This window comes from Giraffa tippelskirchi, chromosome 13 (assembly GCF_054371585.1).
Source record: "Giraffa tippelskirchi isolate mGirTip1 chromosome 13, T2T-mGirTip1v1.2.pri, whole genome shotgun sequence".
Lineage (NCBI taxonomy): Eukaryota > Metazoa > Chordata > Mammalia > Artiodactyla > Giraffidae > Giraffa > Giraffa tippelskirchi.
The window spans coordinates 20901885-20925366 of NC_137287.1; the positions used below are offsets into that span (position 1 = coordinate 20901885).

Here is a 23482-nt window from a genome sequence, read left to right on the forward strand (position 1 = left end):
TTGTCTTCTGAGACTGTAGCTTTATGTATACACGCAGCACCTATCATGGCCCTGGTCACCCCGAAAGCCCTGTACAAGCTGTTGAAAGTGAAAGTGAACGTGTTAGTCACTCAGTCGTGTCGGACTCTTTGCAGCCCCATGGACTGCCACCCATCAGGCTCCTCTGTCCGTGGAATTCTCCAGGCAAGAACACTAGAGTGGGTTACCGTTTCCTTCTCCAGGGGATCTTCCCGATCCTGGGATCAAACCTGGATCTCCTGCATTGCCTGCGGATTCTCTACCATCTGAGCCAACAAGGAAACCTGTGCAAGCTGTCAGTGGGCAGTTTTTCCTGACCAGGCGCTGTTTCTTTGGTGACGACCGTCTTTCCCTCTCCAGGGGACGAGCTGCCCGAGCTGGACAACATGGCCGACAACTGGCTGGGCTCCATCGCCAGAGCCACGATGCAGACCTACTGTGACGCCATCCTGCAGATCCCTGAGCTCACCCCGCACTCCACCAAGCAGCTGGCCACCGACATTGGTGGGTCCCCGCGGTGGGCAGAGGAGGGCCAGCCCTCCAGGAAGGTCGTCCCGGCTCTCCTCTCAGCTTCAGCTTGGGGTTGGTCTAGAAGCTTTGTTTAAAATGCGGATTCTCCAGGCCCCGCTGCCAGAGGTTCTGACGTGGCAAGTCTGGGTGGAAGCCTGGATACCAGTAGTTTGCCACATGTCCCCGGGGATTGTCATAGCTGCCAGGGCCGACAGCCGTTCAGGGGTGCCTTGGCGAGATGGTAGGATGGGTGAGGCAGACTGGTGTGATGCTGCCCTGCCCTGCCTTGCCTTCTGTTAATCCATGTAATCATCATCCAAACTGACGTTGATTAAGCGCTCACTACGCGCAGGCATGCAGGTGCTGAGCCAAGCTCTCGCGCCCATTGTCTTATGCAATCTTCAAAACTCCCCTGTGAAGTCGGCGCCCCTGCTTTCAGCACTCTGATAAGGAAACGGGGGCACAGAGCACTTGCATCACAAGACCACTTTGCCAGGGTCACCCTGCAGTCTCCACCCGAGTACCTGCCTAATTCCCAGGTCAATTGCCCATCTCCTCCCACTGACGCATATCCCTGGAGGTGATGCCGTCCCTGGGGGAGGTTCTCTGAGGTTGGGGTGCTGCAGGCAGGCGGTTGGAGCGTCTCCCCAGCTTCTTGGTATCATTCCAGTGACTTGCCAGCTCTTTTGCTGGAGGCAGCTCTTGGAGCGGTCAAGGGAGTGGGTGGTGGGAGCCTTGAAGATTAGCAGCCTGGGGACCCAGCCGGTGAGTGAGTGAGCACAGGGCCAAGTCAGCCTCTGGTTTTGCTGAAGCAGAAACAGACGTGAGATGCTTTCCTCTGAGTCACGGGGCAGTGAGCGATGGAGCCAGGCCTCGAACTCAGCCGCGTGACTCCCCTCGTTTCGCTCATCCGTGGTCCGCTCTCAGTGGTTACAGAGCAGTGGCCAGCTCTCGTCATCTTACAGGGCACGTGTTCAGAGAAGAGACGAAGAGGTTTCCATGTGCATTGGTGGTCCCTGTTAGTACAGGTGGGAGCCCTGAGGAAAGAACCAGCAGAACTAGCGAGTGAGATTTGGGGGCACTCCCTAGAGTTCACTTGTCCACATGTCGTCTTCCCTCACTGTTCGGCTCCCGTTCAGATCCACCTGTTCACTCGCTCAGCATTGAGCATCTGTTGCATGAGAGCCATCGTGCTAGGAGATGGGATAGAACCAGAGTGGTCCAAACAGTTCCTGTGCTCACTGAGCTTCCACCATGAGGGAGTGAGTGGACTTAGGGCCCAGGAAGCTGCCCGGTAGTAACATAATAGGGAGTGGTGAGGTCTGTGGCAGTGCATGGACACCTTAAAGACACAAAGTTAAACATTGAAACGCACTCTTGCTATCTGGACAGAAGATGTGGTAGATCGTGGGCTGCCACTTGGCAGGTCCTGGCCTGCAGTCGAGGGGAGCCCACAGTTTTATGGGTACACATGGGCCGGAGGCAGGTGCCTGACTGGTTGGTGGCGCCCTTCCTGGGAAGTGGCTTCCCTGAGCGGGGCGTGGGGTCAGGCAGCCAGGACAAAGCAGGCACCTTCTACGGGCTGTGCCTTGAGCTGGGTCTCGGGAAGAAGACACAGGGAAGATAGAGCCATGCTGGAGCTCCAGCCTAGTCAGGGAGGAGAGATTGACATGGGCGGTGATCAGAAAGAAGGGAGGAACTTGCTGGGTGATGTGTCTCCTAGGCCCACGGAGCAGGAAGAGAGGAAGGAGCCGGAGAGCACTGGCCACACTGCCCAGGAAGGAGGAAGGGAAAGAATGCCCAGTTTGACCACCTGTGTCACCTGTTCATAGTCCTTGTCCCACTTCACCTCCTGAGCAATGCTGCCCGAGGGTACTGACTGCCTCCATGGGTGGAAGCGGAGACACGAGAGGTCAAAGGAGTCACTGAGGTCACCCCGACCTTGGAAACCCCGTTTTCTCCTCTACTCTGCCTGTGCTGCCTGAGCTCACCTGCCAGTTAGGATAGGGGGCTGCTTTTCAGAAGGACAGGCCCCTCACACCCTGTCTTGGAGACTCTCATCAACTGGGCCTGGGGGTGGGCTCAGGAATCTGTCTTCACTTGTACCCCAAGGGGTTATATCTGGAAGGTGTGGGAACCACATTACACCAGGGATCGCCCCCAGCACCATCTGCATCCCCCCTGTAGGGGCTCTTCTGGGGGGTCTTTGGGAGCTGCTTAGATAAACCCTGTGTCTCCTGACCCCTTGGGTTTTCCGTGTGGTCAATGGGGGGCCACTGGGCAGCAGGGCTGGGAACCCAGGAGTTCTCAGTGTAGAGCTTCAGCTGAGGTTGGCTGATTGGGCTGCAGAGAAGAGTGTGTGGTGGCGATGCTGGCAACTCCTTCATTAATTTAGAATTCTTAGACCTGGGCCTGGGCCGAGCTCACAGTCGTATTTGACCATCCTGTAAAACACCCTCAGAGTGAAGGCCCGTGGGCTGAGAGCAGAACTGGCAGCCAGCATTGGGGGTGTTGGGAGACGTCTTGTTTTCTTACTACGGGGAGGCCCTTGGGGCTCATCCGCTTGGTGCTGAGTCTGTCGGTCTGTGTCCGTCTGCTCCTACCCCACAGACTACCTGATCAACGTGATGGATGCCCTGGGCCTGCAGCCGTCGCGCACCCTCCAGAACATTGTGATGCTCTTGAAGGCCAAGCCCGAGGACTACAGACAGGTCAGCAAAGGCCTGCCCCGTCGCCTCGCCACCACGGTGGCCGCCATGCGGAGTGTGGACTATTGACCCCCACGCCCCCGGCTGACAAGAGAGTCAGGGCCACAGAACTCTCCAGAATGGACTTGCTCTAAAAATCCACCTGGGATTGGGCAGAACTTGTTTCAAAAGGACTTGGTTCATTTGTATAATTAAAAAAAAAAAAGGCTGTAAATTAGAGGTAAATTATTTATTAGGAATTTTCAGATAATTTTTTAAAATGATTCCATCTTGAAAGTGCAATTAATAAATACCGTGAAATGAAAGAAGGCCATTTTCTTTCCATCTTTACTCAGCGAATATTTGGGTGCTTCGCATGTGCTGTGCTGTCCAGAATGGGGTTTGGCCAGGTAGGAGGCCTCAGCGGGAGAGAGAATTGGCAGGTAAACTGACTAAGATCTGGTTTCCCTGGTGGCTCAGACAGTAAAGAATCTTTCTGCAATGTGGGAGACCCAGGTTCGATCCCTGGGTTGGGGAGATTCTCTGGAGAAGGGCATGGCAATTCACTCCAGTATTCTTGCCTGGAGAAGTCCATGGATAGAGGAGCCTGGCAGACTAAGTCCATGGGGTCACAACGAGTTGGACTCAATTGAGCAACTAACACTTTCACTTTCCTTTCCGGTTAAGATCATCCCAGATGTTAGTGCTGGGGGCCCAGAGGGCGTCAGGTGGCAGTGGCCTGGGAAAAGCTGGGCGGGCAACCCTGGGATCTAAAGGATGAGGGTTGTGCACGGTGATGAGGTCTGTAGGAGTGCTCAGGCTGAGGGCAAAGACGGACCAGGCCCTGGGCATGTCCACCATCAGCAGTGGAAGTGGGAAGCCGGAGATAAGGTCAGGGAGGAAAGAGGTGCAGATGATAGCAGGTCCTGCAAGCCATGGTAAGGACTTTGACTTTCTCTTTTTTAAAAAACCCGCAAGGTGATGTAGATTCTGTCAGGTTTTTTTCTTTTTTTTTTAAATTAATTTTTGATTGAAAAGCCCCGTTGCTGCACGCGGGCTTTTCTCCGGTTGCAGCAAGCGGGGGCTACTCTTTGTTGCGGTGCTCAGGCTTCTCACTGCGGTGGCTTCTCTTGTTGCAGAGCGTAGGCTCTAGAGTGCAGGGCTTTAGTAGTTGCTGCACATAGGTTCAGTAGTGGTGGTTGCCGGGTTTTCGAGCACAGGCTCAGTAGTTGTGGCTCACAGGCTTAGCTGCCATGTACCATGTGGGATCTTCCTGGCTCAGGGATTGAACTCAAGTCTTCTGCACTGGAAGGCAGATTCTTTACCACTGAGGCACCAGGAAGCCCTCTATCGGGTTTTTTTTTTTTTTTTTGTCAATAGCTTCTGTATCTGTTAAGATTTTAGTTGGCTATAAGTAACAGAATAATGTAATTTGAGTGACTTAAGTAAGAATTGATTTTTGCTAGTAACAGAGAGTCAAATGGTGGTGGCTATGGGCACTGATATAGTGGCTGGACCGAGTCAGGACCAGCCTCTCTGTGATCTCCACATTCCCCTATGGGCCTGGTGCCTCATCCTCCTGAAACTAGGTACCGCATCCGCATTCAGGGAGGAAGGAGGCAGAGAGGAGGTGGCCGAGCAGCAGTCCCGTCCCTTCCACTGGGGAGGCAAAGGCCTTCCCAGAGCCCCACCTGTGACTTCCTCCCAGGCCTCATGGCCATGTCAGGTCAGCAGGCGTCTCCCCAGCTGGAAGCAAAGCTGGGAGCACAGGAGCAGGACTGACGTCCGCCAGGCTGGACAGCTCTGTCGTGGGGTGTCCTGTGCGCTGTAGGGGTATTGAGCAGCATCACTGGCCTCTACCAACTGGATGCCCGAGTTGTGACAACCAACAGTGTCTCCAGACGTGGTCCAGGAGGCAAAAACCACCTCTGGTAGAGAAACCTGGGCTTAGAACATGCAGGATTTCTTGCCGCCTGAACAAACGGAGAAGGGGAGGCAGCCGAGTCCCTCACAGGCTCCTTTTGAATTGAACTGCACCGTGTTCTGAGCCTGGGTGGGCTTTCCTTGTCTCCTACCCATTGCCTCACATTCCTGGAACGTGGAGCCTGGGAATATTTCACACACAAAGGAACTGAGGGTTGGAGAGATCTAAGGGGCTTGCCCAGAGTCACTCAGCAACCACGTGCAGGGCTGGGAGCCCAGAGGTGTGGCTCCACCTAATCCCACCCAGGTCAGCCTGCCCGTGCCAGCCCCTGTGAGGGGCACCGCTGTGACCTCGGCCTCTGAACCAGCCCCACCAGGCTGCCAGGGCCGTGTCTCCCTCTGGGTCTGTCTCCTGGGGATTCCCACACCTTCTGTTCCCCACATCTTTGGAAACAGTTTGGCTGGCCCTGAAAGAGCATCCACTGCAAACTCACACCAAGAAAAATATTTTGGTTTCTCACATAGTGGATCACAGACATCCACGGCGGGGATCAAGCGTGGCTCCTCCCTTGAAGTGGGAGCTGGAGACCTGGAAGGTGGAAAGTGCTGCTTTGAAGTGGAAACCTCTTTGCAGTGACCTCTCCCAGTGTCAGTGATCGCCACTAAGACACGCTTAGGCTTGATTCCAGCTTTGCCACCATCCAGCTGTGTGACTTTGGGAAAGTCATTCACCTCTCATTTCCAAATCTGGAAAACAAGGGTCATAATGATACCTAACTCGTAGGGTTATTTGAAGAGTGCTTGAGATGAGATGAAGAGCTTCCCTGATGGCTCAGAAGTAAAGAATCTGCCTGCAATGTGGGAGACTGGGGTTGGATGCCTAGGTGGGGAAGATCCTCTGGAGAAGGGAATGGCAACCCACTCCAGAATTCTTGCCTAGAGAATTTCATGGACAGAGGAGCTTGGCGGGCTGCAGTCCATGGGGTCCCAAAGAGACACAACTGAGTGACTAACACTAACAGGACATGGCAGGTATATAATAGATGCTAATTTCATAGTCCTCCAGCATCTGTAATTTACCTTCCCGTTGGGGATAGTGGTGGGAATTACAGAATGCCATTCCTGGGCAATTTTGGAACTGCTAGACTAATTTTTCAGGCTCTGATAGGGCCTCAGGGTAGAATAGGATAGCCCTTCTCCCCTCTAGATCCGGAGGGGAGAGTAACGACCATCTGCCTGACTCAGAGCCTGCTTTCAGAGGTGAGACCATCATCCATCTTTACTCCAGCCCTCAGTACTCCCCAGAAGAGGATAACAACTAATGCCCACATCAGCCTGGTCATTTTCTCCCATCTATAAGCAGCTCTGGGGTCTGGAAGCTCCTCCCACTCCTCCTTCCACGTGTCTCTGAGCAAAACCTTTCACAGGAGCCTGTAAGAGGCTATCTGCCATAGACCCCCCTGGGCAGGCTGGGCAGCATCTCCCATCCTAAGTCGCAGTGATTGGTTCAGGATTAGCATGTGCCCCAGGCTGATCCAAATGAGCCTCATTCTCAAAATTTTTGCTAGGGAAAGTTTTCTTCCTATTGTGTTGCTAAGCTGAGGGAATAGAGTCTGGGACTGAAAGGGAAAGAAAAGCTCATGGAGAGAAAGTATGTAAGACAGATGTCAACACAGAAGATAATGAAGCCAGTAGCTGGAGAAATCACTAGATTGAGGTGAACCCCTGGATACAGCCTTGCCTGAAATCCCTGGACTTTAATTGAAGAACCAATGAATTCCCCTTTTAACTCAAATTCAAATTAACTTGTGACCAAAAGTCTGATAAAAGGAGTTAGATAATAATCACTGTTCTGCCCCATAGCCTCAGATGAGATAATAAATAAGAAAGCCCTGGGCTCTTCTGAGGAACTGCTATTCTAATGATCACTGGTATTCTTATAAGCAGCAAGAGGATGAGGCTGGAGTCTTGCTCTTGTCACTTATGCTAAAAGCAGTCTAGTCTAGTACCTTACCTCTTCAAGCCTCAATTTATTTACTTGTAAAATGGGATGATCATATTTCTCAGTGGTTATGAGAATTCAATGAAATAAGACTTACAAAGTATACACTTGGCCTGGTGCCTGGCATGTGGTAAGTGTTTGATACAATACAGTCATTGTTTAAAGACAACAACAAATATTAGTGAGTGTGGAGACAACTACCACTGCTAATACTAAAAGCCCTAGTCATGGTAGTAAGTGTGATAATTACCAAGAATTGTTGACTCCAGCCTGCAGACTCGGTCTGGCTCTGAGCTGGGAAAACTGGCTTCCCCCAGACCCCCCCCACTCAGTCCCTAGCAATGCTGCCTTTGGCTGGAGTGGCACCGCCTTCCTCCACAGGTGCCATTGTGGGCACTTAAAGGGAGCACATTTTGTTTGCCTTTCAGGCCAAGGACTCGGGTGTTCTAGACCAGCAGGGCTGGGACACCCTGGTCCCAAGCTCTGAAGCCAGCACTCATTCACCACCAGGGCTGGCAGGTGACAGCAGGGCCCTGCAGTGGTCAACTGTCTGCAGCTGCCAGATCCTATTCTTCGTTGACAATGGCTCCTGATTGCTCTTTGGGAGGCCAACAGTATTGCCATGTTGTTGTTGTTTAGTCGCTAAGTCATATCTGACTCTTTTGCGATCCAATGGGCTGTAGCTTCCCAGGCTATGGGTTGTCATATTTAGCAGTTAAAAACACAGGAAACTCAGTTAAATTTGAATTTCAGAAAAACAATGATTTATTAATATAATGTTGTTGTTCAGCTGCTAAGACATGTCCGACTCTTTGTGACCCCATGGATTGCAGCATGCCAGGTCTCCTTGTCCCTCACTATCTCCCAGAGTTTGCTCAAGTTCATGTCCATTGAGTTGGTGATGCTATCTAACCATTTCACCCTCTGCTGCCCTCTTCTCCTTTTGCCTTCAGTCTTTCCCAGAATCAGGGTCTTTCCCAATGAGTCGTCTGTTTGCATCAGGTGGCCAAGATATTGGAGCTTCAGCTTCAGCATCAGTCCTTCCAATAAGTATTCAGGGTTGATTTCCTTTAGGATTGACTCGTTTGTATTCTTCTTATATTAGTACAATATGCCCTCAATATTACATGGATGTCTACTAAAAAATTAATTTGCCTATCTAAAGTTCCAGTTTTGGGCTTCCTTGGTGGTTCATTGGTTAAGAATCTGCTTGTAATGCAGGGACACCAGTTCGATCCCTGGTCCGGGAAGATCCCACACATCACAGGGTAACTAAGCTAGTGCACCACAACTACACTGCCTGTGCTCTGGAGCCCTTGAGCCACAACTACTGAAGCCTGCTCGCCCTAGAGCCCATAGTCCACAACAAGAGAAGCCACTGCAATGAGAAGCCCGTGCACCATAATGAGGAGTAGCCCCTGCTTGCCAAAACTAGAGCAAGCCCGCAGGCAGCAACAAAGACCCAGGCAGCCAAAAGTACATAAATATTAAAAAAAAAAAGTTCCAGTTTTACTTGGTGGCCTATATTTATCTGGCGCCCCTAGGAACCATGTCCCCACCACCTTCAGATCATGTGGTTCTGCAGAGGGGCCAAGGGGCCTTAGGTATGGGCAGGGTCTGATCAATTCCAGCAGCCTACCAACGGGGCACACTGATTGGTTCAGAGGCAGGCATGTGACCCACTCAGTGACCAATGAGAGTCAGCCTGGGAGCTTGCTGAAACAATTGGGAAAGAGAAGCTCTCTCCTAGCTGGGTTTGCTAAGCTGGAGATGTGAGTTTGCACTTGCAAATGGCCCTTTGCTGCTATAATGTAAGGCGAGCCTGCCTAAGAAGGCAGAGAGAACAGACATCATTTGAGCTGCTGGAGATGCTTGTGCTTAAGCCAGTTTTAAGAATTTATCCCACCTTACCTCCCTCCCTCTCTCTCTCATGTCTGGCAACCCAAAGAAATAAGTTGGACGACATTGAAAAAGGCATAAAGTCACTGTTTCAGGGACGACTTGAAGGAAACTTAATCACCAGCTTGGGCCTCTCCTTGGCCATGTCTCTGCTCTCAAGTCAGCACTCATGCCCTTCTACACACCCCAGAGATGCATCAGGGCGCTCTGGATGCTCAGCCAGATAAAGAAGAAAATTAGACTCTGTTTTCCACTTTTATTTTCCAGAACAAAACACGTGCCACCTGGCAGGACCCTGAAGACTGCTCTCCACCAACTCTGCCCTCACTCAACCCATTCACCAGGTCAGCCGAGGCAGGAAGGAAAAGAACACTCATTCTGGGTTCAGAGGGCACAGCGTGCCTGCCTGCCTTCATCTCTGGGGCAGATGGTGACTGGCACAGGGAGGGAAGCGGCCTGCCTTCAGGGGACGGTGCTTTGGGTCTCGGATCCCAGGCCAAGGGTTGGGTCAGGTTGAGGGTATGGGCAGGAACACAGTCCCCATGTCCATACCAGCACCATGACCCCTCAGAGCCCTCAGCCTGGGGCTGGCCAAGAGCTGCTGGCCTCTGTAGAGGGACCTGGACTCTGGCCTTGGGCGATGTCTCAGCTGCTTAGGTCCGAATTCTTGGCCCGCCGGGAGGGGCAGGGCAGTGTCTAGATGGCATCTCCCTCGCTGTCAGACTCGATGACGTCCAGTGGCTGCAGGCGCAGGGAGTCGTAGTTGGGGGGTGGGGTACCAGGTATGGGGGGGTTCTGCTCATGGGGGTAGGCCCCCACGTTAGGGCCGGGCATGGCCGAATCTGGCTGGAAGCCAAAGTTGGTGTGGGCCTCCACCAGCTCGGCCACGGTGGGCGGCGGGCCCTCGTAGCGAGCCTGGGCCCGCTTCTGCCGCACACTCTTGGCGAGGGCCACCAGCTTGATGATGGTGATCCACATGAAGTCGATGATGATCTCCCCGAACTCGATGAGGCAGAGCACAGAGCCCCCCATCCAGAAGCCGAACTGTCCACCCAGGTTCGAGAGCAGCCAAACGATCTGCAGAGAGCAGTGGGGTGAGGGCCTGGCTGGGGTGACCTGCCTCAAGCCCAACCTCAGGGCTTCCTGAGAGGTGAGTTGGTGGCCAGAAAGGGAGAAAAGGTGATCATCTCAGCCCAGGGAAGTAATCTGGGAGTGCCTATGGGACCTTCCTGCTTCCCTGGTGGCTCAGCAGTGAAGAATCCACCTGTCAGTATTGCGTCCCAGTCCACTGGGTCACAAAAAAGTTGAACACGACTGAGCGACTAAGCAACGAGTAAGTAGTGTTAGCCTCTCAGTCTTGTCCGACTCTTTGCGACCTCATTGACCGTAGCCTGCCAGGCTCTTCTGTCCATAGGATTTTCCAGGCAAGAATATTGGAGTGGATTGCCACTCCAGGGGATCCTCCAGACCCAGGGATCAAACCCGGGTCTCCCGCATTGCGGGCAGACGCTTTTACCATCTGAGCTACCAGGGAAACCCATAAACAACAAGGGACCTTCCTAATTCCTCTGCTGAGCTCTGGACCCTCCCTACCCTCAGGCTGCAGGGTGGAGGAGCAGCAGGCAGGCCTGAGGTGTCAAGAGCCCCCAGACTCACGTTATTGGCTGCTGACTCTTCAATGGTGCGATAGTTGAATTCTTGGAAGTAGATGTTGAGCTTGACAATCCCCTTCCTGCAGGAGGCAGCAAAGGGAATTGGTGCCCTCTCCCCAAGACACACACACACACACACACACACACACACACACACACGAAAGGTACCCTCCTCTGGCTCAAGCTTCCTATGTGCCCACTCCTAGGAGTGGAGAGTCCAAACAAGAACCAGGAAGGGCCCCTCTAGGCCTTGGGGCCACAAAAGGCATCTCTGCCCAGCACCCATTCCATGCACCCCTTTCTGAACCAGCTCTCCAAAGGACCTGGGGGCCAAGACAGTCCTGAGGATCACCCCTGGGCTCTGCTTGCCCACTCCCAGTACAGTAGACTTGATATAGAGTTCTAGGTCTTGGCCCGCTGTCAGGGGACCCTGGGCAGGGAAGTGTGGCCAAGAGGGCTTCCCCCTTACACCTGATGGTCCTCGGAAAGGTGATGCTCTCTCATACCTCCAGCCTTCTGCTGGGACATCAGTGCCTCTTCCTATTTGTCTAAACAGTTACTACTCCTCCTTAGGGGATTAGCTCAAGGGTCACCTCCCTATACAGACCCCCCTTATCTCTCAGGAAGATGGGGGCTCCTCTGCTGGGCTCCCTGAGAAAGGGTACTGTGCAGACTCCCACCACCAAAGCCCTGTTCATGTATCTCTGTCCTCTAGACTCGAAGCTCCTGATAGAATGAAAGCTCCTGTCTTTCTTGTGCTCAATGCCTGCTTGTGTTGAATGGATGGAAAGATGCATGAATGGATGGAGGTTGGGTGGGTGGATGGATGAGTGGAAGAATGGAAGGATGAACAATGGAGGGTGAATGGATGGATGGATGGATGTGTGAGTGGATAGATGGATGGGGAGACAATTGGAAGGATGGATAATGGATAGATGGGTGGACGGGTTCAAGGATGAAAGGACCGGAGGGCTGGATGGATGAATGGACAGGTTGTCCTTTAGGAAACGGTAGGCTCTGAGTCCCCCTGGCTGGCCTCTCTCTCACTCCCAGTACTTCCTCCTCTAGGCTTGCTTCTGGATCTGACCAGTATGAGAAGGCGTCTGAGCAGCTGCCCTGTGTCCGAGCCCCTACCCCAGGGCTCTGGTTTCTCCTCTTTCCTGCCCTCCCTGGCCCGTCCAGACTCTGAGCTCACCTGCTCAACGTGATATTGCTGCTCTGGTCCCGCTCCTGAGACAAGACATGGAAAATCCAGTCCTGGAACCCAAAAAGGCAGCTGAGAACAACGGTGCCCGCAGCATCCCCTCCCAGGCATGGGCCCTGCTACCCGTGGGAGGCAGACCACAGCCCTGGGGACCGTGTGTGGGCATAGGGAGAGAGGGGGCAAGGCACTGGGTCTCCAGGCTCTTCCCCATAGGCCCGGCCTCCCTGCTTCAGTTCTTTCCCACCGCAGGCCCTCGCACTTGCTGTTCCCTCTGCCCAGATCCTCCCCAGACCTGCCCAGGCTGGCTCAGCCCCATCCCCCAGTTTTAACTCAAATATACATTTTTAGAGAGGTGGGGAGGGGACGGTCTTCCCTAACCACCCTGTCTAAAGTGATTTTCCCCAGTTACCCTTTCAGCATCTGGTTTACTCCCTACGCAGCCCTTGGAAATGATCTTATTTCTGTAATATCATCTGTCTCTGCAGCTGGAAAGTAAGCTTCGAAAGGGCAAAGGATGGTCTGTCCCAGTCACTGCTGTGTCCCCAGCACAGTCCTTGGGGGACACGGGTGGAAGGAGGCAGGGAGGGAATGGAAGATGGGAGGAATTCCCCTCTAAAGTTCCAAACGGCCTGCAGACCTCCGGCCACACTTGCCTCCCATCCGAAGCGGGGCGGCCAGGAGATTGGCCGCTCCCCTAACTCACCTCAGAGGCCTCGGAAGGCCAGACGGCCATGGAGATGGTCATCTTGTACTGAGTGTCACTGGAAGAGAGACGGCAGCCCATCGTCACTGTCCCCGCCTGCCCCGCCCTCCACACCTGCCCCTGCCCATCCCGTCTCTGGTGGACTCACTTGCAGGACTCCTTACAGGCGTAGATGCAGGTCTCCCTCTGCGCCAAGCTGATGCGCAGGGCCGAGTAGCAGTGGGCTGGGTGGGAGGGGGTTGGGGGGAGAGATTTTGAGCCAGGGTTTCTGCTTTGAGCCTCTGGCCGCCCTCTGATCTCCTGGGCCTGAGCCACCTAAGGCCTGTGGTTAGGTTGAGTGGGGAGCATTATCTCGATCCAAACTCCCCTTGTCACAGAGAAGTGCTCACCCCAGGTCCCCCCTCTCCAGCCATTTGGCCCTAGGATAGCCAGAGGGACCCCCTCCCCAGCACCCCAGCCCCAGCTCAGGAGATCAGAGCAGCTTTCCCTCCACCTGTCACCCTTGAGCCTGGCCAGGGGAGGGCTAGGGCCAGCGGGTCACGTGGGGAGGGATGGGTATTGGAAGGGATAAAGTTTTCTCCTCCTGTCCACACATGTTGTTAGTTTTAAGAAGTGGTAGGACTCCCTCTGCCACTGACAACATCCATCAGTGTTTGGACGACCCCAGCTCAGTGTGAGCCCAGTAGGGGCTCCCCTTCCGTTGACTTCAGGTCTCAAGGACAAACTGTCTCCTGAACTTACACATTTCACACATACACTTAAAGGCATTGGGGAGCTGGGGATGGGGGGAGCCAGGGCGAGAGGGGCCGTGGATGGTGAGGACTCTTGGAGAACCCCCTCTTGCAGTCACAGCCTTTGTGGGCAGAGGCCCAGCGGGCTGGGGGGGGCCGGTCCCCTGGGGGCTCTCTGCTCACCCCAGTCCGGGAAGTCCTGGTTGTTGCAGTATTTCTTCTCGTGGGGCAGCGGGTATAGGTAGTGGCCACAACCACATTCCCGAATCATGTACTCCTGGAAGCAGGAGCGAATACAGGCCTGGGGTGGGTGGGAAGGGGCAGAGAGAACGCAGACTTGAAGTGATGTGCCCACATCAGTCCCAGGGGGACGGGGCCCAGGGATCTGGATGCCCAGGCCGGGGGGACTGGGGAAGCCGAGGACGTGACCCTCCCGTGGAGAAGGGTGGTGAGGTGGCTAAGCTTCCTCCCCATTATCCCCCGAGTTGGGAGGTGGCAGTCCTTCCCTGTCTCTGTCCCCACAGAAGGACTCAAGCCAGAACCCAGCTCTCTGAGGCTGGCCCCACAGATGACACGGGGAGGGAAGGCTTGTTCCAACCCTAAAGCTATCTCTCAGGGACTTCCCTGGCCGGCCAATGGTTAGGACTCCATGATTCCACGGCAGGGGGCGTGGGTTCGATCCCTGGTCAGGGAACTAAGATCCCAAATGTGTCCACTGTCTCCCCCTCGACAACAAAAAAAACAGCTAACTCTTAGATAGCTCTTGTTACAAGGCTGCCAGCAGCCTTCCAAGCCATGTGTGTGGAAGGACCCAGAAGGGAAAGCAGGCAAGCTCGCTCTGTGCTCCTTCGTCCTGGAGGGAAACACTCAGGGAAGGTGAGAAGGGTGATCCGAGTGCTCAGAGCGACGGAGAGGAAGTGACCTTCTATGGAATGTCCCCTGGTTGAGGGTGAGGGAAGGGCGGGGGAGCGGACCAGGCCCCTCTAGGCTGGATGAGATGAATGTATTCCTTCTAGGTTTTCAGGTCAGTGCGACCTGGTTTCAGTCCACTCAGAAATGAGCTACGTGTCCCGGGGCCAGCCCTCGCCTCCAAGCCTTGGTTTACTCCTGTTGCTGCTGTGCCTAAGGCAGGGAAGTCAGCATGCCGTTGGGCACTTGGAGAATGGAAGCAGCCGCTTGTCACGGCTCTCCTGCCCGGCTTCCCAAGTCCACCTCTGGAGGGCTTCCTGCTCCCACCCTTGCCAAGGAGCTCGCATCCTCTCCTGCTCTCCTGCCTGCTGCTTCCCAGGCCATTGCATCCGCTGCTCTGTTCTCCCCTGTGAACCTGCAGGCTCCTTGTGGGAGGAAGGGGGGAGTGGGCAGGGGGTGGGTGACAGGTGAAATGGCACAGCTGGGAGGAGGGGTTCTGGGGCAAGATCGGGGGCAGTGGGTCAGCAGGGAGCTCTGACTTGGGCCAAGTGTCCAACATTCACCCAGACCTCACTGTCTCACCTGGAAGGTAGGGGCCCTCTCCAGGGTGGGGCCAAGGGCGGGGCCAGGACTGGCAGGCAGAGTGCCCAACCAGGGCCTGGGGTTTTGCCAAGGTCTCTGTCCAGACCGGTGATGGTACCGGACAAAACAAGATCTGGGGTTTCTCTGGAATGGGGTCTCTGGGGCTGGGGTCTGATGCCTTTGTGGCCTCCTTCTCTGTGCTCCCCACTCCCTCCATGCTGCCTTATCTGTCCATCTGTCCCTCCAGAAGCTTGAAGACTCCTCAAGTTCTCCATTGCAGGCAGAAGCCCCTCCAGACAGGAGGGTCGGAGTGAGGGGTGCATGGGGTCAGCTGGACAGAGTGGGCAGGGGGGTGGGCCGGGGGGACGGTGGCTTCCAGTGACTAAGATGAAAGGGAAAACCACACCCTGCTCGGGGCTCTCAGACGCGGAGCCAGGCCCTGGGCTGCTCCCTAGCCACCCTCGGTGTCTTCATCCACCAAGGCAGACTGGACTGGGAGAGACAGGGTCACAGTGAACGGCCACTTTGGTCACCTTTGCAAAGAGTCAGTCTGTCCTTTCCTCTGGCCAGGTCTGAGGCCAGGCCTCGTGGGCTGACCTTGGAGATCAGGATAAGAGGTAAGTAAGCCCCAGCTGCAGCAAAGGGGATTAAGGCCAGATACAAAGAGGGACTTAGGAACACTGATGAGGCATTTGGACTAGGGTCTATAAAACCAAATTTCCTCATTCTTAATAATAGCATCTACATCTTGGTATTGTTATGAGGGTTAAATTATTATATATATATGTGTATATATATATGTAAAGCACATGGAACAGTGCCTGCCTAGCACATGATAAGCCTGCTGTTATTAGTATATTATAATAATAATGGTGTATTATAATAAATAGCATATACAATAAATGCTGTTAATAGCATATTAATATATACTAACAATAATTAGTAATTACTGTTAGAATATTATTGCCTCATATGGGTACTGAAAGGATCAAATGATGGTTTAACCCATGTAAACCCTTAATACACACAAGAGTTCTTTTTGGGAAACCCCAGAGCAAGACCCCAAGGCCACATCTGCCAAGCAGGGACAAGAAGTGGCCAGCCCCGGGGCCTGGTAAGAACCAGGACTAGACTGGTTCCCTAGCCTCCAGGGAACCCTGTGGTCCCAAAGAGCCAGCAGAGCCAGCCTTGCTGGGACCAGCTTTCCCAGAGACCTCAGGCCTCAGGCCACCGTCCTCCCACCTGGATGGAGTAGGTCGTGTTGTAGTTGCTGTAGAGGTTTTTGATGGGGACGTCAGAGCCGTTCTTGGTGCACTGGCTGTAGGGCTCGCCCTTGCGCTGCAGCTTGTCCTATGTGAGAGGTTGTTTGTGGGGACCCTTGGTCACCCCCAAGGAAGCCCCCTCTGTTCCCCTCTCCCATCCAGCAAGCGGGCCAAGGGGATGTTCAGAGGGTCTGGAGGGCTGACACCCCAGCAGGTGCCAGGCGTAGGGGGCACTCATCTTCCCCCAAGCGTGGGGCCCGCTGGGGTTCCAGCCAGAGGGTGATGCAGAAGTGAATGGTGAGAAGGTCCAGGGTTTGGGGATGCCCGGATCCCCTCCTCTCAGGCCCCGGGAGGTGGGTGCTGGGCAGATGGGCTGCAGGCGTACCACGAGCACCCCAATGGATGTCTCCATCCCCACCATGGCGTAGATGCCCTCTTCCTTGATGAAGGGGTACGACCTCTGCTCGTGAAGCATCAGCCGGGCGCCCGCTGTGGACGTGAGGAAGGGCACATAGTCTTCCTGGCCCATGTCCAGGATCAGCTTTAGGCCTGAGGGGAAGAAGGGGTGGAGGGAAGCCTAAGCTGGCTCCCCCACTGGTCCCAGCCCCCACCAGCCAAGGGAAGGCCAGGGTCTGTGCAGGAAGCTGACTCCATTTTACGCAAACCCAGACTTCTTGCCATTCTCTGAGGCCCCCTTCCTAGTCTGAGCCAGGACGGTCTCCACTCTGGGCCCCACCTGCCCCATCCCCAGTCCATGGTCTCTTCCATGCGGCAGGTAGATCTAAGGCTGCAGTCCAGGCAGCCTCGCCTCTCGTCTCCAGGGTCCTCATTCTCTCAGCTTACCCCCTCAGCTGCCACGCTCCTTCTTACTGCTGGGCCTTCGTCAGGCTGTCTTCTCTTTGGAATGCTGTCTCCAGCCTCACCTTGCACCTAGAAACTCCTGCTCTTCCTTCAGGGCTCAGTCCAAGTATCACTTCCTCCAGAAGCCTTCCCTGACTACCTAGACTGGGTCTCAGGATGTCTGTCATACTCTCTCCTTGCCCTGGAACTCACCTTCCAAGTACCTGTCTCACTTTTGAAATTTTTCTTTTATTATCTGTCTTCCTTCCCCACTCCACTGTTCTATTCTTGAAGGTGGAGACCAGACCCAGTATTTTATGCATCATGGCAGGGGATGCTTCCCAGGGGGTGCCAGCAGTAAAGAACCCACCTGCCAATGCAGGAGACACAAGAGACGTGGGTTTGATCCCTGCGTTGGGAAGATCCCCTGGTGAAGGAAATGGCAACCCACCCCAGTATTCTTGCCTGGAAGTTTTCATGGACAGGAGAGCCTGGCAGGCTGCAGCCCATGGGGTCACAAAGAGTTGGACACGACTGAGGACACATGCAGAAGAAGAAAGGACTGGGCAGGACGAGAAGCTTAGCATTTATTGAGCATTTGCTGCATGCTGAGTGCTGGGCTCAGGGCTTTATTTACATGATCTCACTGGGGCTTATAAGAGGCATATGAGATAGGTATAATTATTGTCCCCATTTTACAGATGAGGAAACTGAGGCCCAAAGAGAGTAAGGAAGCTTGTCATAGGTCACTCGATGAGGAAGTGGAAGTTGCTGGACTTCCACAGGCAGCCTTGATCTTAATCATCAGTCATCACTAGAGAGTGAGCTGACTGGCATCTCTGTGATGCCCAGTGTCCTCAGGGGCTCAGGGATGGGTGAAGCATTGGCAGCCCACCCACACCCCTCTAGACCAGCAGCTCTGACAGTTGCTGAATGACAGCTGCCTTTTGATGGCTGGGGAGCTCAGAATCTAAGGGTGGGGAGGAAGGATTTGCTCCCCAAGGCCTGGCACACATGCTGAGTCCACCAGCTGCTCCCAAGACGAGCAGCTTCTGCCATCAACCACTTCCCTCTTCCCCACTTCTGTTTACTGCTTCACCTTCTCTCTGTCTCTCACAGACTGCACAGAAACGAGGCTGAGAGTAAGGGCTCTGCCCCAGGCTAACTGTGATCACAGGAAAGTTACTTAAAACTTCTCAGAACATCTGCATTTAGTGAGAGTTTGCTGCTGGCCAGGCTCAGAGGCAAGGCCACTTGCCCTGTGCTCAGAGGTCTACCTGCCTTAGGGCAGGATGATGTAATGGGGTCTGTACCATATGCTCTGCTCCGTACGCTATGGGGAAACCTATGGGGAAACGAGAGCTTCAAGAAGTTAAGTCTCGGTTCAGCTTCACCCGGGGGTAAATGGTGGGGCTGGGATTCTACCTGGGCACAGAAGCCTGTGCTCTCAGCCACTGCTTCCTCGCTTTGCTATCAGCAGAAGGGGCGCACCAGTCACTCACTACCCAGGGAGTTTTGCGCGTTGGGTTGGGGGACGGCCGAGAAGGCACCCGGCCCTACCCCCGGGGTACCCAGTAGACACTGCTCCTCTGCATGCTGGCCTCTGGTTAGCCTCGGTCCTGTCCCTCAGGGGCTGATGGTATATGTGCTTGGTGATCACTCAATTGTGTCTGACTCTTTGCAACCCCATGGACTGTAGCCCGCCAGGCTCCTCTGTCCATAGGATTCTCCAGGCAAGAATACTAGAGTGGGTTGCCATTTCCTACTCCAGGGGATCTTCCCGACCCAGGGATTGAACCCGCAAGACTCCTACATCTCCTGCACTGGGCAGGTGGCTTCTTTACCACTGTGCCACCTGGCTGATGGCGATTTGGTCTTTCATCCTCACATGATAGGATTTAAAACCTCATGGCTCTGGCTCCAGGACAGACTTACCAAACTCAGTTCCGGGGTTGGCTGAGGGGAGGGCCTTCTCTGTCATGCCCCAGTTGAAGATGTAACAGTTGCCATAATCAGGGTGGAAGATGGGCGTGAAGTTCCTGAAAGAAACACCATCAGCTGGAGGCCAGGGCCCATCCCCATCCCAGCCGATGCCACCCCCTTTACCACCCCTGGGTGCGTGGCAGTGGGAAGCCGGTAGATTACTGCTCAGAGAGGCTCAGGAACGGAGAGGTGAGTGACAGATCATTCTGTCCATTCCCCTGCAGCCATGTACCCACCAGAGAGGAGATTCCCAGACTGTCTTCGAAAGAGGGGTTGGAAGGAGTCTTTTTCTGGGGTAGTGGCTCTCTGGCTTAGTCATGAATTATGAAAAAGAAGTTGTTTTTCTTTTCTTTTCTTTTTTTTTTTTTGAGGTTAGTTTGTGCTTTTATTTGCCAGTGTAATTTAACTACAGTGGTCTGCAAACTTTTTTGATCTAAAAATACATTTTACATCACAATCCAACAAACATATACACAAACATAAGATGTATACATATATAAAAGTGAAACAAAAGTTTTGTCAAAAACATCTGCCCTGAGGATTATTATTTTTTTTTTTTTTGAGACCCGAAAAAGAAGCTTCTTCGATGTTTTCAGCTGTCTCATCTACAGGGTCTTGTAAGCCATGTGGTCATTTAAATGGTGACCCCCGAAAAGAGATGTCCACAACCTAACCCCAGGGACCTGTGAATGTGACCTTATTTGGAGAACGGATCTTTGCAGGCACAGTTAAGGATTCTGAGGTGAGATTAACCGGTTTTATCACGTGGGCCCTAAATCCAGCCACAAGTGTCCTTAAAGAGTCAGAAGAGGAGACATGGAGAAGGTCAGATGAAGACAGAGGCGGAGACTGAAAGGTACAAAGACAGAAGTCAAGGAACACTGGAGCCTCCCCGCCAACCCCATATGCTAGAAGCGGCAGGAAAGGATGGTCCCCTGGAGACTTGGGAGGGAGCCTGGTCCTGTTACACCTTGATTTCTGACTTCAAGCTTCCTCTGTGGAAGAATACATTTCTGTTGCTTTAAACCATCCAGTCTGTGGTCATTCATTACAGCAGCCACAAGAAACTAATATAGATAACATGAGTGAGTGGGCAGCTCCAGGCAGCTGCTCCAAGGAGCTGGCAGAATCCAGACAGGTAGGCTTGTCTGGGAACCCTGGGAACTCAGGTAAGGAGGGAAGTAGATGGAGATGAGGGGTCAGAGGGGGATGTGAATCAGGATAGGGTGCAAGCAGAGGTCAGGAAAGAGAGAACTTCACAATGAGGTGTGAGCCTATCTAGGCTCCTATCTTATGTCAGGGGAATGTTTCCTAAGGAACTATTCGATAACTGAACAATAGTACAAAATATTATTATAAAGATACAGAAAAGTGACAGTATAATATTAGTTTCAAATCATTTGGTTCATTTTTTTTCTATATGGAACTTTTCAAACATAAAAAGTTGAGAGAACAAAGCCCACCACCAGCTTCAACAATCCCCTACAACCAGCTATGTTTCATCTCTACCTACCCCTATTGAAGCTAATCTCAGATATTTTAATTTTATTTGTAAACATCTCTATATGTCTATCAGTAAGAACACTTTTTTTTTTTTGGTGCATGCTTCTCTAGTTATGGTGCACAGGCTCTCTAGTTGAGCTCTTATTTCCCCTCTAGAGAACCCACACCCCCTGCTTTGGAAGATGGATTCTTAACTCCTGGACCACCAGGGGAGTCCCTGTAAGAACTCCTAAAACACCACTATTACCAAGTTAAACATAACGACAAAAATTCCTTAATATCATTATACGTTCAACTCATATTGTCTCATAGAGGTCAATTTTGGTTTTACAATTTATTGGTTTAAATTAGGATCCAAATGACATTGACATGTGATCGGTTGATATGCCTTTTAAACTATGGCTTCCTTCAACTGACTTTTTTTGTTGTAAAATAGCTGTTAAGTTCTGGTTTCATCAAGCTAGTAAGAGTGAGTGATACAATTAGAGGGTCATCATTTTGTACCCTTGATTTTGGGGGGTTTGGGCAATGTGCCCCAGTGGTGACCAATGCTGTGTGTCCTGATGGAAGGGCACAGGCTGCCCAGGAAGTGGCCTTGCCAACAAAAAAAATCAACCACAACATCCAGCTGTGAACAGGATCGAACATCTGGCTCTACGTACCATTTACAGCAAATACTGGAGACAGAGGAACAAGTTCAAAGATATTGCAAAAAGTCAGTCTGCAAAATCCAGACTCCAGAAAATAAATAACCCAGTGTTTTCAACAAATAAATTATGAGACACGGAAAGGGAGGTAACCTTCAGATTGAAAGCAACTTCAGAGACTTGGTTCTGTTCCCAACCTGTGGACTTTAATTGGATCCTCATTCAAACAAGCAAACAAAAAAGTCTGACACTGCCAAGACTGAACACCACTGGATAGCTGATGGTAATAAGGAATCACCGACTGTTTCTTTTTTAAGGTAATGAAACGGTATTGTGCTTCTATTAAAAGTCTTTCTCTTTGAAGATACATTCTACACACCATATAGATGAAAGGATATGATGTCTGGGATTTGTTTTAACGACAGGATGAGAATCACACTTATTGGATCGGGTGGTGGGTCCATGCGAGTTCATCACAGCCTGTCCCGTCTATGTGTATGTTCTCAAGTCACCACGTGTGCCAACTCACTTCAGCTGTGTTCGATTCTGTGCCACCCCATGGACTGCAGCCTGCCAGGCTCCTCTGTCCTTGGAATTGTCCAGGCAAGAATACTGGGGTGGGTTGCCATTCCCTTCTCCAGGGGGTCTTGCCGACGCAGGGATTGGGATGGCACCCGCGTCTCTTAAGTCTCCTGCATTGGCAGGTGGGTTCTTTACCACTAGCGCCACCTGGGAAGCCCAATTTCAAGTCTCCATAGGAAACAGCATTTTAAGGGGACTTCCCTGGTGGTCCAGTGGTTAAGACTCCACCCTCCCAATGCAGGGGGCCTGGGTTCAAACCCTGGTCAAGGAACTAGATCCCACATGATTCAACTAAGAGTTTGCATGCCACAATGAAGAGACCCTGCATCCCGAGACTAAGGATCCCGCATGCAGCAACAAAGATCTAAGATCCTGAGTGCCACAACTAAGACTCATGGAGCTAAATAAATAAATATTTTTTTTAAAAAAATGGAACAAGCATTTAAAATGTCTTCGGATGTTTTTATATGGTTTTCTGTTATTTTAGTAAAAACAGGAGGGAATGGGGCTCCGTGCGTCAGATACTGCAGAAACATACATGAAATGCTGCACTTTTTAAGCTTTCTGTTCCACAGCATTTACTGAGCAAATTTCCCTGGGCCATGCTGAAGATTTCTGTGTATGTTCCTTCCTTTAATTCTCGCAATAACCCCATGAGGTCAGCAGGTATCTGTCCCCATGTTCGGATTAGGATTCCATTTCCTGTCTCTTTGGTCTCACCCTCTGCGCCAGCTGAATCAGGTGGGTCCAGGGCAGGTGGTGAAACCCGATCCAGGAGCTGACTCTGCCTGGCATGCACGTGAGCAGCTTCCTCAGCCTCTGAGCTGAGGTGTCCTCCATCGTGAAAGACAAACTGCATTTCTCACCCAACACTTACTGAGTCATGCACTGGGCTCGGGATACGGAGGCCAGCAAGACAGTCCTGCCCTTGAAGCTCATGGCATGGGGGAGATCACAGAGTGGGGTCATGGCAATTCTCTCTCCTGCCAGCCTCCTCCACCTCTAAGGCTCCCATCCTGGTCCAGGGCCGCCAGCTCCCCCTATCCCGATTCCTGCAGGAGCCTCTGCCTCCACTCTTGCTCCCTCACAATCTTCCTCCTGCACAGGGGTCAGGGCAACTGTTTAAACTGTGAATCACAGGCTTCCCTGTGGCTCAGTGGTCAGGACTCTGCCTTCCAATGCAGGGGGTGTGGGTTCTATCCCTGGTTGAAGAGCTAAGATCCCACATACCTTGCAGCCAAAAAAAGCAATACCGTAACAAATTCAATAAAAACTTTGAAAATAGTCCACATCCAAAAAAAAAAAAAATTGTGAATCAGCCCGTAGCACGTCCCTGTTAGAACCTTCCAGAAGCTCCTTGCTGCTCTCAGAATAAAATGCAAATGTCCCACTTGGCTTCCTCCCCCTTGTTCATTATATTCCAGCGACACTGCATGATGTCTTCAAATTCAAGGCCCGCTGCTCTTTGTGCCTGGAATATTCTCTGAGCAGATCCTCAAGTGTCTGGTTTCTCCTCCTCCTTCAGGTTTCATCTGCCCGGAGATGTCCCCTGACCTCCCTATGCAAAGTCACCTCCTAGTCACTTGACCATTTCCACCTGCTTATTTCCCTGGTGGCTCAGTGGTAAAGAATCCACCCGCCAATGCAGGAGATGTGGGTCGGGAAGATCCTCTGGAGAAGGAAATGGCAACCCACTCCAGTATTCTTGCCTGGGAAATCCCAAGGACAGAGGAGCAGTCCATGGGGTCACAATGAGTCGGACACAACTTAGCAACTCAACAACAACAACAGCATTCCCATGCTGGAATGCATCAGAAGCTGAACTCATCTTCTTGACTTAATTGC

General features: G+C 52.5%; 2 protein-coding genes across 5 annotated transcripts in view; one reads left to right on the plus strand and one right to left on the minus strand.

Annotated features, from left to right (window-relative positions):
- COG7 (component of oligomeric golgi complex 7) overlaps window positions 1-3541 on the plus strand; it is a 92772-nt gene extending 89231 nt beyond the window's left edge. Inside the window, exons 16-17 of one of the 2 annotated variants that reach the window (XM_081554506.1) lie at window positions 379-600; window positions 3139-3541. In XM_081554506.1, the coding sequence (XP_081410632.1) occupies window positions 379-600; window positions 3139-3305 (389 nt within the window). In that variant the 3' untranslated portion in view covers window positions 3306-3541. The remainder of the gene's footprint in view (window positions 1-378; window positions 601-3138) is intronic. The other variant, XM_081554507.1, reaches the window with a different exon arrangement.
- Window positions 3542-7881: 4340 nt separating this feature from the next.
- SCNN1B (sodium channel epithelial 1 subunit beta) overlaps window positions 7882-23482 on the minus strand; it is a 72516-nt gene continuing 56915 nt past the window's right edge. For 2 of the 3 annotated variants that reach the window (XM_081554521.1, XM_081554523.1), the window contains exons 5-13: window positions 18858-18961; window positions 16468-16631; window positions 16063-16170; window positions 13513-13630; window positions 12747-12822; window positions 12599-12656; window positions 11887-11948; window positions 10696-10771; window positions 7882-10116 (exon numbers count right to left, since the gene is read on the minus strand). In XM_081554521.1, coding sequence (XP_081410647.1) covers window positions 9736-10116; window positions 10696-10771; window positions 11887-11948; window positions 12599-12656; window positions 12747-12822; window positions 13513-13630; window positions 16063-16170; window positions 16468-16631; window positions 18858-18961 — 1147 coding nt within the window. In that variant the 3' untranslated portion in view covers window positions 7882-9735. The remainder of the gene's footprint in view (window positions 10117-10695; window positions 10772-11886; window positions 11949-12598; window positions 12657-12746; window positions 12823-13512; window positions 13631-16062; window positions 16171-16467; window positions 16632-18857; window positions 18962-23482) is intronic. The other variant, XM_081554524.1, reaches the window with a different exon arrangement.